General features: G+C 45.7%; 1 protein-coding gene across 4 annotated transcripts; it reads right to left on the minus strand.

Annotated features, from left to right (window-relative positions):
• Positions 1-45: 45 nt before the first annotated feature.
• CDCA7 (cell division cycle associated 7) lies at positions 46-10,128 on the minus strand. Of its 4 annotated transcripts, none has more exons than XM_075511743.1 (10): positions 9,991-10,128; positions 8,114-8,239; positions 7,603-7,713; positions 5,854-6,105; positions 5,353-5,430; positions 4,449-4,637; positions 3,876-4,016; positions 3,285-3,434; positions 2,558-2,694; positions 46-2,245 (listed from the first exon to the last, which is right to left on the minus strand). In XM_075511743.1, exons 1-10 carry the CDS (start codon positions 10,009-10,011, stop codon positions 2,215-2,217), a joined length of 1,236 nt encoding a protein of 411 aa, XP_075367858.1. In that variant the 5' UTR covers positions 10,012-10,128; the 3' UTR covers positions 46-2,214. The 4 variants fall into 4 exon arrangements, with proteins under 4 accessions (XP_075367858.1, XP_075367859.1, XP_075367860.1 ...); XM_075511744.1 differs by lacking the exon at positions 9,991-10,128 and adding an exon at positions 8,980-9,263; XM_075511745.1 differs by lacking the exon at positions 9,991-10,128 and adding an exon at positions 8,963-9,260.
• Between the last annotated feature and the right edge of the window lie 2,940 nt (positions 10,129-13,068).

Consider the following 13,068-nt stretch of genomic DNA (forward strand, 5'->3'; position numbering starts at 1 on the left):
GCTCTAATGAGCTTCTTAAAAAGAGTTAAGAGACAAAAATTCTAACCCAGAAAGTTTTTATTTTCAAAATAAAAAACTTCATACAGAACATTGCAGATCTGAGTAAATCTAAATACAGCAGTCTCCATGATATGACGCAAGGGTTTGCTTTTAGCACAGTCCTTTCACACTCTAGCAATCAGAAGGAAAGCCCAGGAATTGGGGGGAGGGCAGGGAATCGCTCTTAGCTGTCAGACATGTATTTCTAGAGTTCCTTCATGAAACGTACCTAGAGAGTAGAGCACTCTCCACCTCAGATTGCACAGCTACTCACACTATAAAAACAAAGAGAGGACAGGAGATTTTCAATAGGACAGATGATTTATGAAACAGAACTGCAAGTCTGAGACATAAATATATTTTGTTTCTAATTTTCTTTCTCCTCCCCTCCCACACACACTGATGTAATTCCCAGAAAGGTATAAACTGTGGACCATTACGTATACACACAGTGCAAATACTGTGCAAGCAGAGAAGTCTGAACCCATGTTTTGTTCTAGTGCTCAATAAAAGCAAGTTGATTCTTCTACTATTCAACTGTACGTTATTTATAACATTGCATTCTAAACCTTATACAAAGCTTATACAGTAGTTTCCATAACCACACTCAGCACATTCATACACTTTGTGGTTCTTTGGATCCAATTTTGACAGCACCTTCTTTTCTACAGCACCGAGTACACATAGACCCCATCCACACAGCACATTAGAATTCTTCAGTTCCGTTTTTGCTGTAGTCATGCTTCATTAACAGTATCATGCAAAATATCCTTCTACAATCATGCGGAGCCAAATACAGAAATATGGCTGGACTGTTAAGGAGGAGCCCGCAGCACTAACCACATTTGTAAGTGCTCACAAACGGTATGCAACCCATTATATCTCCCTTTTTATTTATTTTTAAAAGCCTTTTTGAGGAGGCAATCATTCTTCCTCATCTGTTACTACAACCAGGGTGTCTCTTGAGAACATTATCTATTTATGTTTATGCTCCTCTATGCAACTGGAAGAATAACTCACTTTAAGCTGGACTGTAGCTTATAAAGTCCTTGCTTTTTAATTTTTTTCAGAGGTAAAAAAATTCAGGCTTCTGATACCAGTGATTGTTTGTCATTGCCCCTTTTCCTGATAACCAAATTCAACAAGTTACCATCTTTCATCCACTTGTGGTTGGCCAACAGCCACATAAACCACTACCCCTCTACTTAACCAAGCCCTGGTCTAGAGGCATCCCTCCTCCCCAGGACCAGTGCTGATTCTGCAAAGAAGCAGTTCCGCAGTTGCAGCAAAAGCAGGGAGAAGAGAACCCACAAAACCAGTAATTTAACAAAGGGTACATTCTGTTTTAGACAGAGTGGTCACTCCACAATGTATACCCATACGCTCACATCACTGTCATCACTAGGCAATGCTAGTGCTGGTGCTGTGGAAGCTTTCAGCAGTGGCCTCCTCTGATCTGAGCAAAAATACAAAGTGCCACCCCCAGCTGCTTCTGCTGCATTTTTTAAGTCACTCAGAGAATCTCCCTTAAAATGGCCAATGTGCACTTTGAGTACTCTATAAAACCAAGTATTAGTGCTTGGAGACTGCTCAGCTGCAACTTTTAGGGCTTCCTTTTTCAACTTAAGAATGCATTGTTGTTTTAGAGAACTCTTAGCTTCTATTTGATCATTTATGTTCAGTAAGAGTCTGTATTGCAGCAGAAGTTGGCCTGGAGTTAAGCACATACCTTTCCCCGGTTGGTTCTGTGGGGAACAGTGCCCTGAATTTTCAGAACATCTGTATCTTTTTTGTGATCAACTTCAAAGCATAAATAAACCTGCAGCACAGATCACTGCATGAATAAAACTCTAATGGCTTAAAGCCCCATCTCCTTTCAGGAAAATAAAAAAAAGCACCCAACAAAAAACCTTATTGGCATGAACACAAGGACTGATGCTATCTGATTTGCAAAGTTGTTTAAAAAGAAAACAATGGCCTGTGGGCAAAGACCTTCATTAAACAGTTCTCCCAAATATGATTTGCACTGAGATAAGTGAAAGTTCTTTATCCTTTTTACCCAAAAGGGGAGGGAAGGCAGGCACTGGCTTTGTAATCTCATTTGATTAAACAATTCACTGTAGGCAATAATATGACATTGGTGAAAGAGTACGTAATTTAAAGGCAGTCACAGCTTCAGTCTTCCATTCCAAGTTCTTGTTTCAGACTGAAAGACAAGTAAAAACATGAGTTAGCTTGTAGCAAAACACTGTTTGGAAACTCTTTAGACAAATTAGTGGAAGCCCTGACAATAAACACAGCTGAAGTTGAGAGCCAAAAGACAGAGTGGATATACCACTTGTTTTGGGTAAGAACCAACATGTCAGAAAAATTGCATGGCAAAATCTCAGATTCTAAAGGCAACATGGACTGATCTTGAGATTTACCTGACAAACTGGGATGTGGAGAGCTCTCCTCTCCCAGTTTTGAGCTGCTTATCCCACTTAGAGCCATGCCACTGACACAATGGCATACTTACCTTTTCAAGTAGGCATGGACATTGTCATAGCCATGGTACTTGGCCAGATAGACCAGGACACCTGTAGCACATCGGCCATCTCGCTGTCTGCAGAAGCTACAGTTGCAGATTCCACGACATGGTGGGCACCTCCAGGTCTAGGGAAAAGACAAACAAGCCTTTTAACTGAACCGGAATGCCAGACATGATTCACATCTGCAAATTAAAAGAGGGCCCTGCTCTGCACCAAGTTCTGCAGTGAACATCAGCAGTGCAGAAGTTGTCTAAACCAGTGCAAGAGTACAAATTCTTCAGTCTGCAAGGGATTAAACTCTCCTTTGCCTGCCTTGCTCACAACCACAGGAAGCATTCCACTCTGCTCAACTCCTGCACCACTTCCACAGCCCACAACAGCAGAACTTTGTCCACAATACAGTTCCTTTCCATAGGGCATTAAGCACTAATGCAAGGCAAAAGAGAACACTATTCTGATGTTCAAATACAAGAATATTTTGGCAGCTGCTCTGCTCTCGTAGTTTACTCCTGCAAATAAAGCTACAGAAGTAGTAGCTACAACGAGTTCTACACAACACAAGGTTCTGTGATTCAGTTTGAATCAACTCAGGACTGCATTACGTACTACAGCACTGTAAGCAGTTCCCCTGCTAAAACTCTTTTGCTATGAGTAACCAATGCACCTCTCTGCTCAAGTTAAGCACCATAAAGCCAATATTCAAAGTTGTCTTACCGGATCCAGCAACGCCGTTCTGACATCTTCCCCATACCTATTGCGGAGGCATGGCCCACAGAATTGGCCCCGTACTCCTATGCAATCAGGGTTACGACAATTTGTTTTGGTGTCTATGGTTTTTTGGCGACACTGATGACAGGTGGATCCCTAGAACACAGAGAAAGTAGTTCAGGAAACAAGACATTAAAGATGGCTCTTTAGTTAGGCAAACAGAGCATTTAACAAGCAATTTCTTTGGCAGCTAGCAGTGCTTATCCTGAAACAGAAAGCCACCTTGCAAGTTTGAATCAAGATTGTTTTAACATTGCATCTTCAATGTCTGTTAATCATTCTCCTTGGCTGGTATCACCTAGGTACTACAGTTGTTCCAGGGTGAAAGCAAGCTAACTGGCTTGGTAAAGGCCATTCTATGAATTCAGGGAAAGATAAGAGATAATGTTTCAAGATCTCAGGCATACTTCTCACAAAAATCACATCCATCCTCTCAGTGAGAGGGAGTGTGCTCCATTTGATGCTAAACCACAAGCAGGGAATAACAACAAAATTATTTCACAAAGTATGCATTTCACAAAGTTGGAATATACTTACCATGGCCCTGTTATATACTTTATCTCTTGCAGATCCACAAATATTATTCAGCTCTTCTGCTGTTATCTCCTCAACAGGGCGCACAACGTGTGGAAAAGCCATGGCACCACGGTGACCCCTCCTGGGAGTTCGGGCTTCATGCTGAATAGTGAAGACACAATGCTTTTATTATTATGTTCAGCAAAAACTCTACATAAACAAGGTAGTGATCTTCAAAGCAATGCCCAAGTCTCAAATACCCATCATATATTTAAACAGGAGATAATAGACCTTTGCAAAGACATATGATACGGATGCAGCTTTAGCACCTTCACTCGATCTGTCACCTTCAGGGTGCAGAAATGCTACTGGATCTTGCTTAATTCCTGCTGGAGTGGAAGAGGAAGCGAATTTTCAAGAATAAGGCAGGGGGAAATGCAGAACATATACAACAGGCTATTTTCTGTACTTCTTCCCAGGCCATGGCATACTCATAATCTTGATCAACTCTGCATGAATTGCTCTGTATGAATTGCTATTTTCTTGAAGGGATACAAAACCACCTGCAAGAGGAGAACTAGAACCTCAACATACCTCCAGGTATTCATCAGACATCTTTCTTCTTCTCACTAAGATGTACCGGTCATCATCTTCCTCTTCTGGTAAAGGAGTAGGAGGACCTTCAATCAGGGACCTGGATCTTGTGTGAGGCCGAGAACTTCGGTCTGGGTTCCTCCTCAAAGCACTTCTGGGCAATGAACGTCTTGGAAGTCGCTTTGGTCCCTGGTAAAGTTTAAAAGCCCCTAATGAAACAGGTGAAAACCCAGACAGCTCCTGTCCCTACTATGAATTCCTCCTCCAAAAGACATGCCTTCCAATCGGAAAACACAAGGTAAAAACCTCCTAGGCAAATTCATCTTGGGCATTTTGCTAGCTGCAGAGAAATAGTCAAAAGCACGTTTATGTCCATGCAGATATAAGATACAATAATTCCCCCACACAGCAGCAGAACCCGTGTCTATGAGGAGCTGCAACTTTTAGTGTTGTTCCCATCTTCACACAGATTACAGGTAAATTAGCAGAGAAATTCATTACACTGCCGATTCACAACCCAACCTTCTTTAAGGACCTAGTTAGGCCAAATGTCAGGTTTTTTTCAAGGCTCCAAACTTGCAGAATATTCAGGCTTGAGCTTCAAAGTCTGAGCTACCCCCTTTATTTCCAGCCTTAGTATAAATACATATTTACACAGCACCTTGTTTAGTTTTATTGGCCTGTGGAGACACCTAACCTTTATGAATTAATCTGTTCTGCTTTATACAGTGACAAATCAAAAGAGAATTGCACAATGAGGATGTCTGTTTTAGGAAGCAATAAAATTCTGAACTGGACTTTGACTTACATGGTTTATTAAGTTTTTTAATTGAGAGTCCTGTTTTGTAATGTCAGAATTTGACTCTCAAAAATCTGAATGCAAATATAGTAAGTTTATACTTACATGACTGACAGCTGGCAATGATCTTCTCCCACCAAAGATACCAGAAACATTTTGCAACTCAGCCATTAGTTTTGCAAGCTAATAAGGGAAAGAAAAAGGAAGTGGAGCCTTAAAAGGATGTTTATGTGCTATTACAGACTATTAGATTAGGGCAATTGGCTAGAAGTACAATTACTTATAGGACATGCAGTCACTCTTCAACTTTTTACTTTTACGTCTTATTTATGTTCTAGTGACTGCAAGTAATTTGAAAGTGCTCGAACTTAGTATGTTGAAGCCCTATTCTTTAGGCTTGAAGTCTATGGATTTTTGCTGAAGTACTTAGTCTATGGATTTTCACATGCCAGTGGACATAAAGCATCAGATTTAAATATTAGGAATGTAAATTCCTCTTAATGCATTCACATAATTCCCATTAGAGTTAATTTGAACAACCAAAGAGGTCCCCTAAGAGTGAAGGGGGGGGGGGGGGCTGCCCCCAGGGAGACATTGAGTACTTGCCATTGCTTTGTTTTCCTTTATGTTTAAAGCTCTTTTTTCTAAAAACATGGCACCCTTTTCTTCAGAGTCAGAGTCTGAATCTGGAGCCGGCATCAGCTTTTCAGAAAGAGGTTCCATCTCGCCCTTTCTCCTCTCCGATCTTCGAGATGGAAATTTCATGGCTACTTTTAGAGGAATAGGGCATTTCTGCCTTCTCCGAGCTACCTCACTTTCAGCACTTGTATCATTCTCCTCTGAATCCGACTCCAGTTTCTGTTAACAAACCAGAACAAAAGCATATAAATCAAATGAGTTGCTCTGCAATTAAATACAGTTCGACAATATTTTGTTCAGGGGTGGTTAAAGAGGCTATCTGGCTGAAATCTAGACATTTAAATCTCCAGTCCTAATGCTCTAGTATATTGGGGGGGGGGGGGGGGGGGGGGGGGGTAGGTATAAAAAACTCTCAGGGAGAGCCACACTGTACTGCTGCAACACATCAGAAAAAGGAGCTTGGTTTCAGCTGCAGCAGTCTTAGCTGTCACCTGCAGGTCTAACAGCAAAGATAGATTGTGTGTGAGTGTAAGAAAGAGAATTGCCTTTAAAGGGCTCAATTTTGCAACATATTGTATTTGGCTGTAAAGAAAGACACTACACAGTTCTCAGCACAGGGTCAAACCCAAGTTTCTAAGCTGTCAAGAACAGCCATCTCACAGTGTCAACGATACTAAGTGAAAACTTCCTTCTAGAGCCAGTCAATGAAATAATTATAAAACCCCAATATTTTCTTATCTTTGAATCCTGATGCCTTCCTTACAACTTTTGCAAGAACCAAGGGTTCAGCAAGGAGAGAAATTCATTTCTTTAGTTAAAAGCCCATTTTGCAATAGGCTTTGACTTTTAGGTTTAGACTGAATAAGACAGTCTCATTCTGGTCTTAGGTAACAACAGGCTTCCTGCTTCATATGCATGGACCATCAGCCTCAAGTGGCAATCCTTATTTGCACAGGGTTTTTATTAAACCAGGTATGTGGTTCTCGTTGCCCATTATGTGTAGTTATTGATTCCTCTTTCTTACATATCTATTCCAACTTTGTCTCCGACTTATTCTCTTTACTGTTGTGTATTATTTAACTCAGACACATCCTCTTCCAATCAGACATTATTCTTTTCTAGTCATTCCTCAGCATGTTCTGAAGTTACAACAAACCTATTTTATGCCAAACATGGTACTACTTCTGTTTTCTCTACTAAATACCGTTGGTCTTTTTAAGCAATAAAACTACTCTTGCACTGATGTCAAGGAGAAGCAGGAAGGCGGATTTCACCACCTATCACTATTTCTCTACTGCTAAAGAAGTACAGCATTTCCTGTTACACTGTCAGAGTGCAGATCTGACTGCGTGACAATACACACAGAAATTTTTCTCAGGTTCACTGAAGTTCACGGCCTAGCATAACATTTCACATTAAGGAAACCAGAAATGTTAGAGTCTAACAGAGTAACATCCAGCAAGGACAGTTTCAAGAGGTATTATATTTCAAAATCCATATGGCAGATTTTATTCTGAACTTGCAAAGCTCAGGAGCTTGAGGGCTTTTTATGGAGACAAAAAGAAAATGAAAGTATGGCTACTTAGACTGTACATTAAATTAAATAAAATGATGCTTCTTTCTGACAACATTTGACTTTCAAGCTGAAGCTAACATTATTTTTCAATTAAGAATGTGTAAGAACTTAAAATTGCAAACTAGAATCAACTGTCTTACCAATGCATCCTGAATCTCATTTTCTGAAAAGCCACAGAAGGATTCATCATCAGAGGCTTCGTGAAAAATTTTTGCCAGTTCTTCTCTAATATCCGACCTAAACTTGCATTTCTATGAAGAATAAAATATCCTTTAACTGAAGTTGTACAGAAAATTATTCACAATTACAAGTGCAGTATAAGCAAATAGGTTTTTTAATAAAGAAAAAAACAGTTAAGGCATTTAACAAGGGGTTTCAGAACCGCAGTTGCAAATTATCAGGCATGTTAGGTTAGGTGACATTTCAAAGGCTAAAATAAATAGCTAATCTGTTTCTAACAATTACCACCTAGAAGCACAAGCGAAGAGTGAAAAGAAATTACAGCATATAGCATAGATTTATAACTACTATACAAAAACATAAGCAGAGCAAGCAGTTTTAATCGTGCACAAAACATTTACTAGCTTTACATTTTTGCAAGCTTCACTAGCACTGCACATTCAGTTTTATTTGTTCTTGTACTGTACTTACCGTGTTTGCAAAATTATCAGAACCAAAACTGTCACAACTGTCATCGGAGGATGAGGATGTTTCCATGGGAATCAGTTTCGTATTTCGGAATGCTGTGAAGTTTTTCCTTCCTGAACAACCTCGGCGCTGCAAAAGGACAATAGCAACACCATTAATAAGAGACCTACTGTAGCATACTAGCTTTTAAGAACATCCTTAAATTGAAGTTTAGTAAGTTTGAACATTTTAGGATGTTTAACAGTCTTGAATACAAGTCAGCAGAATTATCATCAGCTTTGAAATAATTCCCGAAGTTAGAAATGGGAATAGTTTATGTATAGATGAGTATATACGAGTTTTGTTCAGTATTTAGAAGCACTTCTTTTATGCAAACAGCCAAGTGGAAATATACACAAAAATCCTATCCTTCTCCACTCATTATAGACAATGCTGGAAAAAAGTACAAGCGCACAAATAGTACCTAGAAATCTGCTTTGATTTATTAATTACTTTTAGTTTGAGGCAAACACTAAATACACTGCAGCTGTTAAGGAAGGGACTAAGGATCACATCCACAGAAGAGAAAAGCTTTGAAACAACTGTTCTAGACACAACAGCTTGCTGTTTTGTTTTTATTTTATTACCAGGTTGAAATACCTTTTTTGATGGGCTTCAGGTTTTAATTTCCCAGGGAATGTTTCCACTGGCAGTGACCCATTTCACCTCCCCAGGGCGGCGGCGACCTGACGGCCAAGCCTGCTGCACCCACACTTGGATGCTGCCCAAGTCAAGCACTCTAACCGTTACCAGTTCGTAGGCCCAGCCGACTGGGCCAAATATTTTATAAATGTGGATTGAAGAGTAACTAGCCAGAGCAATTTAAAGACCTCCATCCTCTCCCCAGCACCGTTCAGCACACTGCTTTTCGCTGGAGCGGCACGGCAGCACTCCCGAGGCTTGCCCACGCTTCACAGTTTTGCTGGTGCTGACGAGGAGCAGAAAAGCTGCCCGGCCCGGCCGCGGCCCCAGACACAAAAGGGGCCGTTCCTGGCGTCGCCTGCCGCGGTTGAGGGAGCGCCCAGCCGGAGAAACTCTGCCGCGGCAGGCCGGGCTGCACCGGAGGGCCTCCAGCACGGGGCCGCCCAGCACTGCGAAGCTCAGGCCAGGAGACCGGCATCGCCATCGGCACGCAAATACGCCTCCCCCGCTCGGGCGCGGCCGCCGGCACGGCCCGCACGCCGGCCAGGGGCGCGGGCAGCTCTCCCCGCCTCCCGCTCCCGCTAAGACGGTGCCGCCCCCACACGCACACCGCGGGGCCGCCCGCCTCCGCGCCCCACAGCGACCCCCTCCGCCCCGCTCCCCCGAGACCGCGGGCTCCAGGCCCCCACAGCGGGGCCGCCCCCCCCGCCGGGAGGTGCCTTCCCCCCGCAGCAGGCCCCGCGCGCCACGGCCAACGGCCGCCCTCGCGCCCCCAGCCGTGGCAGCTGCGAGGCGGCAGGCAGAAGGCGGGGGGCGCCGGGAGGCTGGCGCCGGGCCGGCCGCCCCCCGCCACAGCCGCCCGCACCCCGCCGAGCGCGGCTCCGAAGCCGGGACCCCTACCCCAGCCAGGCGGGCGCGGGCACCGCCGAGCGCGGGGCACTCCAGCACCACGGCGGGGCAGGAGGCCCGGGGCTGCCGGTCCGCGTGGCGGGGCTGCCCCCACAGTGCCCTGCCCGACCCCACCAGCCTCCCCGCAGCCCGGCCTGCCCCGGCCGTGAGACCCCGCAGGGCCCCGGGAGAGCGCGGCCGCAAAGAGCCACAGCCCCCCCGCCGCCAGCAGCAGCAGCAGCAGCAGCAGCAGCGATCCGCAGCCGTGCCGCGAGCACGGCGGGCAGACCCCCGCCACGGGCAGCGCTCACCTGCGGGCGCGGCGGACCCATGCTGGCGGCGGCAGGGCGAGCACCGGGGAACTGAAGGTTCGCGCCAAAGCGGCTGGGACCGCGGGGGGCGGGGCCCGGCGGCGCCTTTCCCGCGTTGGCGCCCGCGTCCTGGCAGATGCAGCTGACACCCCCTCGGGATCGGGCACCCGGCGTGCCCGCCTCGCGCTCGCCCGCCCATCCCTGCTGAGGAGGTCGTTAGCTCTCTCGGGACGCCCCGGAGGGGCTGGTGCGGGGGCCCTATTTTATTTTTTTTCTATTCGCGGTCGGAGTTTGTGGAGCTGCAAGGGCCTGGCCCTGTGGCGCGAAAAGCTCCCGGTCGGAACGCCGCGGGACTCGCGTGCCAGAGGGGAGGGGCGCGCGCAGGGGCCAGGGCCGCCCCGTGCCGAGCCGCCCCCGCGGGATGAGGGGGCAGGGCCCCCGAGCGGCGGAGGCCACGTAGTCTCTCTAAGTATTTTTAGTTTTCTGTGTCAGACCTGGATGTGTTTCCACCGCTCTGAAGTAAAACCCCCAAACCTGCCAGTTTTCAGGGGCAGAGGGGGTTTCTCCACCAAAGAAAGGCGGGGCCCTGCGTCCCGGCTGCCCCCAGGGGTGGAGCAGCCTCTGCGTACCCCCTGGGCACCCTGCACCCCTCGGGGCCCTGCATTCAGCGGCACAGTAAAAGTGCACCTGATTAAAAAACCCACGCAGCGCACGCACGCTTTCCTGGGCTGCCCCGGTGAGTGAGGCCTTATCTGCCGGTGCTGCACGAGTGCGGCTCAGCCGTAGGAGTGGTGTCGTGGGTGACGCCCGTTGCCTCTGCTCCCTTGGGCATACAGCAGTGCAACAGGATTTTACAAAGAAGTTGGCTGCGTTGCTCTTTGCAAACTAATTATTACTTGAAGACACGCCAGAAGAACATAGATCATCAGTCGCTGTAAACCATTTTACGTAATGTTTGTAATATCGCATTAAATCAAATACAGCCGTTGAACGCAGCAAAATAACGGCTGCGCGACCAGTATTTGGCAGCAATAGTAACGGGAGAAGCCCTGAGGAAGCTGTATGGGATTTGCGGCCCCGGTGTTTGCTATAATCCTCCGTTTATCCTGTGGTTTGAGCGGGGCTCAATACCAGTGCAACTGTAGCTGCTCAGCATTTCCAGGTGCCTTCTCAACAGCAGGCGAGTCCCTGTTGCAACCGGTGCAAGGGAAGGAGGCCCCATGCACGTGCAGCCCGCACACGGAGCTGCGCCTGTGTAAAGCAAACCACGAATCTTCTCTAAGCCAAAGCCTGTAAATAGGCTACAGTACAATAGAGTACAAGAGCCCTCGCGGAGGTTTTCTATTTTCTGTGGGCATTATTCTTCCTGCGCGTGCTGCAATCTGTCATGTAAAAGAATCTCCATTTTAAATAAGCCCATAATTACATACTTACCTGCACCGCTGGCTTCTCAGTGCACACACAAAAGCGGGTGAACTAAACCCGGTTCTCTGGAGACTAGACCACACTCGATTCCTCTAAATCCACATTAGTGGAGGATTGTCACCCAGATGGTTTCCAACCAAGACAGCTCCGTTGGGAAGGGGGGATGTTTCTGGAATTTTGATGTAGCTTTACTTCCTTCAGAAAAAAAAAATCTACAAATACTAGTTTACTTACATGGAAGAAGAGATCCAGTTTCCCAACACTAACAGCCCTTAACATCTTGAATCATGATTATCAGGATTTTACTAGAAAAGTAGCCAACCTTCACAGCTTTTAAGAGCATCATATGAAATGTTATGGAGTACTGATGGGGCTAGCTGAATCCCTACTTCAGACTGCAGTTAATTTTCCATTTAATACTTAATGGAAACAGCATTCTTCAAACAACGTACGTAGTCAAATAGCTTTAAAATTAATAGGCCAGAGCAGGGACTTTGTGGGGAAACCAGACAGGACATTTTGTGAACTGTATTTTCAGCTTTTTTTTTTAACGTGAAAAATAATTAATTTATTGAAAATTGTGTATGTCAACTCAGCTATTTTACAGAGAATTAGGGAGAAGGGGGCAGGAAAGGGAGGAGAGAAATGGGAAGTATGTGAAGGGCAAGGGCTTCCCTTCCTACAGTACAGTGCAGGGTACCAGAAAATGAGTGTCTGTAACTCAGGAGATGGCTTTTGTGACCTGCGCCGCTGTCATTTCCCCTGTTTTCATCTTCATGCCCTTTGCACCCCTGTTCTACCCTGCAGGGCCCAGATGCCCTCGGTGGATGGGCAGAACAAACTTACCAACTGGCTTTACCATGACAGAAAAAGTTTCTTAATGTTTGTTGAGATGTATGCAGCACCACTGTCCTACATCCACCTACTTACAGTAGCTGAGGACATGCAAAGCTGAACCCAGGTGAGTATTGCATTTTCAGCCACACTTAACTCAAATTAGGCTAATGTGAGTGGAAGAAAACATCCCTGCCCGTTCGGTCCCCCAGTCCAGGTCCTGCATGGCCTGTCCAGTGCTACCAGCCTCTCTGTCTCCCCTGCTGCCCAGCTGCAGGGCGAGCTCACCCCTCAGGGCTCATGTCTGGAGTATTTTATCAGGTGTTTCCAAGAAAATAGTATTTTAAATTCTCATCTTTCTTTGAAATGAGTTGTCAGTACATGGTAGGCGGCCCTTGGAAGACCTGCTAAGGGAATCGGCTGAAATTACAGAGGGACGTGCAGTAGATTGAGCATGCAACGCTTTCTGCATCCATCTACGGGAATCACAGTTGTTTACGTATTAGGAGCTTCAAGCAGTAGCAAGAACATGGACCTGCAACAACAATAGCTCCATTGTCAGAAACAGCAAATGTGACCTTTGTTCCCCCAGGACGAAGGACAAGTGCTGTCCTGCACGTCATCCCGCAGATTTCGGCTGCGGCATTGCAACACAGCTTTTCTCTCCGGAGGCAGGACTCCTGCTGCCCCATCCCTGGCTCTCCTACACACTTCCTATCTTAACTATGGACAACACACTTTATGCTCTTGTTTCCCTCTTTTTTTTTTTTTTTTTTAAATTGGAGCAATACATTTCTACCTGCCTAAACCAGCATGTGG

This window comes from Mycteria americana, chromosome 9, assembly GCF_035582795.1.
Source record: "Mycteria americana isolate JAX WOST 10 ecotype Jacksonville Zoo and Gardens chromosome 9, USCA_MyAme_1.0, whole genome shotgun sequence".
Lineage (NCBI taxonomy): Eukaryota > Metazoa > Chordata > Aves > Ciconiiformes > Ciconiidae > Mycteria > Mycteria americana.